The sequence below is a fragment of the Bison bison genome, unplaced genomic scaffold (genome assembly GCF_000754665.1).
Source record: "Bison bison bison isolate TAMUID 2011002044 unplaced genomic scaffold, Bison_UMD1.0 scf7180017845348, whole genome shotgun sequence".
NCBI lineage: Eukaryota > Metazoa > Chordata > Mammalia > Artiodactyla > Bovidae > Bison > Bison bison.
The window spans coordinates 4,962-9,182 of NW_011475921.1; the positions used below are offsets into that span (position 1 = coordinate 4,962).

A 4,221-nucleotide genomic window follows, 5' to 3' on the forward strand; every position below is an offset into this window, starting at 1 on the left:
GTCCGCGCCCCGCCCTGCCCCATGCAGGCCCCCCGTCTGCCCCGCACTACCTCACGGCCGTGGGCATGGGCGCCAAGGTGGAGCTGCGCTGGACGCCCCCCCAGGACAGCGGGGGCCGCGAGGACCTCACCTACAGCGTCTCCTGTGAGCAGTGCTGGCCCGAGTCGGGCGAGTGCGGGCCCTGCGAGGCCAGTGTGCGCTACTCGGAGCCGCCGCTGGGGCTGACCCGCACCAGCGTGACCGTCAGTGACCTGGAGCCCCACATGAACTACACTTTCACCGTAGAGGCCCGCAACGGCGTCTCGGGCCTGGTGAGCACCCGCAGCTTCCGCACCGCCAGCGTCAGCATCAACCAGACCGGTGAGGGCCCCGGGGTGGGGCCGTGCCCGTGCGACCCGCCCGGGCGGGGGCACTTCCCTAGGATGGTCACCCAGAGCTCCGCCGGGCTCAGAGGGAGGCAGCACAGAGTGGTCCGAGGCGCGGCCCCTGGAACCTCTTCTGAGCTCTGTGACTGTGGGCGAGTTACTTAATCTCTCTGAGCCTCAGTGTCCTCACCTGTAAAGTGTCAGTCGCTCAGTCGTGTCCAACTCTGTGACCCCAGGGACTGTAGCCCGCCAGGCTCCTCTGTCCATGGGATTCTCCAGGCAAGAATACTGGAGCGGGTTGCCATTCCTTTCTCCAGGGGATGTTCCCGACCCAGGGATCGAACCCTGGTCTCCTGTATTGCGGGCAGATTCTTTACCATCTGAGCCACCAGGAAGCACCTGTAAAATGGGGTTATTTAAGGGCTGTTGAGAGAATTTAAGAAATCCTTATATGTAGGCTGGTCCATAGAGAGGTTATTGCTTTCCTTTTAGTATTTATGCACTCATAAATACTCATGGGGCACCCCTGATGTGCCAGCCTGTGTTGGGGCCCCAGCCTGGGGCTTTGTGCTCTGGGGCTGGAAGTTGAGAACCCCAGGTCAGGCTGTGGATGGCACTGGGTCTGGGTGCTCCCTCAGGGCGCCCCCTGCCCCTGGGTGGCTTCTCACACCCCTTCCCGCCACCACTGTCCCTCCCAGAGCCCCCCAAGGTGAAGCTGGAGAGCCGCAGCACCACCTCACTGAGCATCTCCTGGATCATCCCTCCGCTGCAGCAGAGCCGCGTGTGGAAGTATGAGGTCACCTACCGCAAGAAGGTAATGCGTGCAGGGCCGGGGCTGGGCACAGGGATGCTCCCCACACGACACAGCCGTCTGGAGAAGCTCTGCTCTGCAGATGCAGAAATGGGGGTCTGGGGTATTCCTGAGAGTTGCCTCTCCGAGGCCAGCCAGCAGGGGTTTATGGGAGAGAAGATGCGGTGTTCTGGAATCCCTGGAAGAGGTGGGGGTGCAGGAGAGCCCAGTCCTGGAGATCAGGCAGACCTGGGTTTGAGTCCTGGGTCCTCCACTTGCTGGCTGTGACCTGGAGCGAGTCACTTCACTTCACTGAGCCTCAGTTGCAGCCTCTGTAAGAAGGGCACCGACCCTGCTAACACAGCGACTAAGCCTGCTAAGCTGGAGTCGCTTTCCGGCAGGCTGAGCTGACAGCCCTCCCCTGTCCTCACGGTCTGTCCCTCCACCTGCTGAACACCCCCGCAGGGCGACTCCAACAGCTACAACGTGCGGCGCACGGAAGGCTTCTCTGTGACGCTGGACGACCTGGCCCCAGACACCGTCTACCTGGTGCAGGTGCAGGCGCTGACGCAGGAGGGCCAGGGTGCGGGCAGCAAGGTGCACGAGTTCCAGACGCTGTGTGAGTCGGGGCCCGGGTGCAGGCCGGACCAGCGTCCCGACACTGCCGGGACATCCTGGGTGGAGGGAGTAGATCAGAGGACTTAGAAGTGCCCCCTTCCTGGTCAGCCCCAAGCCTGGGAAGGGGGCAGGACAGAGGGCAGGGGGAACCAGGGCTGTGCTGTGAGAAGAGAAGGATGTGGGCTCTGGCACTGACAGGCCCAGTTCAAATCCTGCAGTGTGGAAAGGGTCCCCCACGCCTGCTCTGCTCCCTGGGGAGGGCCTCTCGTTTGCCATCTGTGAAATGGGGATAAGGACCCTCATGGACCCTCAGTAGTAGAGGCACCCAGCAAGTGTCTAAGGCTCTAAGTACAACCGGGGGATCACCATGGTTTGAAGTGTGGGGGCTCCTTTGTCATGCTCTGGTCTCCCCCGACAGCCACGGGAGGGTCTGGCAACATGGCAGTGGTCGGCGGTGTGGCTGTCGGTGCGGTCTTGCTCCTGGTGCTGGCAGGAATCGGCTTCTTCATCCACCGCAGGTTCGTGGGAACCCACGGCCAGGCTCCCCAAGGACTCAGGCGGGACACGGGGATGCAAACCTCAGTTTCCTGAGGGACAATGAGGTTGATAGGAATCTAGTCCCTGCCTCCTGGGGTGTGTGTGTGAAGATGCATCGACTTGTGAAGGGCTCCGCACAGGGCCTGGGGGGCCATTGTGTGTGTGTGTGTGTGTGTGTGTGTGTGTGTGTGTGTGAAGATGCAGTGATTTGTGAAGGGCTCCGCACAGGGCCTGGAGAGCTGTGTGTGTGTGAAGATGGCAGCGACTTGTGAAGGGCTCCGCACGGGGCCTGGGGGGCCCCAGGGGCCCCAGGCAGAGTGGTCATCAGGATGGCGTGTCGATACTTCCTCGGGACACACGGGCAGGAAACTCCGGGCGCTCTAATTAAGGAAGCCTGCATTACAGCCACTTAAAGGCCACGGCAGGGAATAGGTGCCAAGGAGGGAGCCGGCTTGCTCATTTCCTCTGCCTGAGGACACCAGGCCCCAACTCAGGGCCAGGGTAGGGTCAGGAGGCTCTGACACAGGGGGTCACTGAACTCCCTATGTGTCTGGTCTCCCACGGGACCTCACAGGAGGAAGAGCCTGCGGACACGCCAGTCCTCGGAGGACGTTTACTTCTCCAAATCAGGTGAGCTGTGGCCCTTGCTGCCCGCCTGCCGTCCTCGTGCCCCCTGTCTGTGATGGAGCCGGGCCTCCCCCGGGGGTCCCTGGCCTGTCTCCTCCTCCTCCCCCTGCTCTAGGGGCCCCTCCCCTCCCCAAGCTGTCTGTGACCCCGCCTCTCCTTTGCCTCCCAGAACAACTGAAACCCCTGAAGACCTATGTGGACCCCCACACCTACGAGGACCCCAACCAGGCTGTCCTCAAGTTCACCACAGAGATCCATCCGTCTTGCGTCACGCGGCAGAAGGTGATCGGAGCCGGTGAGGTTGCGCGCCGCGGAGGGGCCTGGGGTGGGTTGGGAGCACCTGATACCTGGGCTGACAGTGCTTCTCCAACCTCGCCTGCCTGCAGGAGAGTTTGGGGAGGTGTACAAGGGCACCCTGAAGGCGTCGGGGAAGAAGGAGGTACCTGTGGCCATCAAGACGCTGAAAGCCGGCTACACGGAGAAGCAGCGAGTGGACTTTCTCAGCGAGGCCAGCATCATGGGCCAGTTCAGCCACCACAACATTATCCGCCTGGAGGGCGTCGTCTCCAAGTGTGAGTCCTGGCTCCGGAGTGGGGGTGGGGGACCCGTACGGGACGGGAGGGGCACCCGCTGGGGCCCCCAGTAGGGCCTCTGCTGAGAGCCGCGCCCCTGCCCTGACACCTGTGCGCACCTCCGCAGACAAACCTCTGATGATCATCACCGAATACATGGAGAACGGGGCCCTGGACAAGTTCCTGCGGGTGAGGATGTGGGCCCAGGTCGGCTGGGATCCTGGCTGGAGGCTGGGGGCCCCTGGTGGGCGTGGCCTGTCTGGGGTACCTGGTGGGCGTGGCCTGGCTGGGGGCTGGGTCTCGGTGGGCGTGGCCTGGCTGGTGCAGGGTTGGGGGGGCGTCCTGGTGGGCGTGGCCGGCTGGCGGCTGAGGCCAGGTGCCCCTGCAGGAGAAGGACGGCGAGTTCAGCGTGCTGCAGCTGGTGGGCATGCTGCGGGGCGTCGCGGCCGGCATGAAGTACCTGGCCAACATGAGCTATGTCCACCGCGACCTGGCCGCCCGCAACATCCTCGTCAACAGCAACCTGGTCTGCAAGGTGTCTGACTTCGGCCTCTCCCGGGTGCTGGAGGACGACCCCGAGGCCACTTACACCACCAGTGTGAGTGCCGGGCGGCCTCGGGGGCACTGCCTTTGCCTTCTCACACGGGGGCCTGGGTCTCCGGGGAGCGTGGCCCTGACTGGGATTGCCCCAGGGGTGCTGAGGGGACAGTCG

The 4,221-nt window shown here is 63.6% G+C and overlaps 1 protein-coding gene across 1 annotated transcript in view; it reads left to right on the forward strand.

The window, feature by feature from the left end:
* Positions 1–4,221, forward strand: part of EPHA2 (EPH receptor A2) — a gene marked incomplete at its 5' end in the record, with an annotated part of 13,747 nt that overhangs the window by 2,071 nt on the left and 7,455 nt on the right. The window contains 9 exons of the mRNA XM_010833808.1: positions 28–360; positions 1,064–1,179; positions 1,621–1,774; positions 2,192–2,291; positions 2,885–2,940; positions 3,107–3,232; positions 3,324–3,509; positions 3,637–3,698; positions 3,898–4,217. Coding sequence (XP_010832110.1) covers positions 28–360; positions 1,064–1,179; positions 1,621–1,774; positions 2,192–2,291; positions 2,885–2,940; positions 3,107–3,232; positions 3,324–3,509; positions 3,637–3,698; positions 3,898–4,217 — 1,453 coding nt within the window. The remainder of the gene's footprint in view (positions 1–27; positions 361–1,063; positions 1,180–1,620; positions 1,775–2,191; positions 2,292–2,884; positions 2,941–3,106; positions 3,233–3,323; positions 3,510–3,636; positions 3,699–3,897; positions 4,218–4,221) is intronic.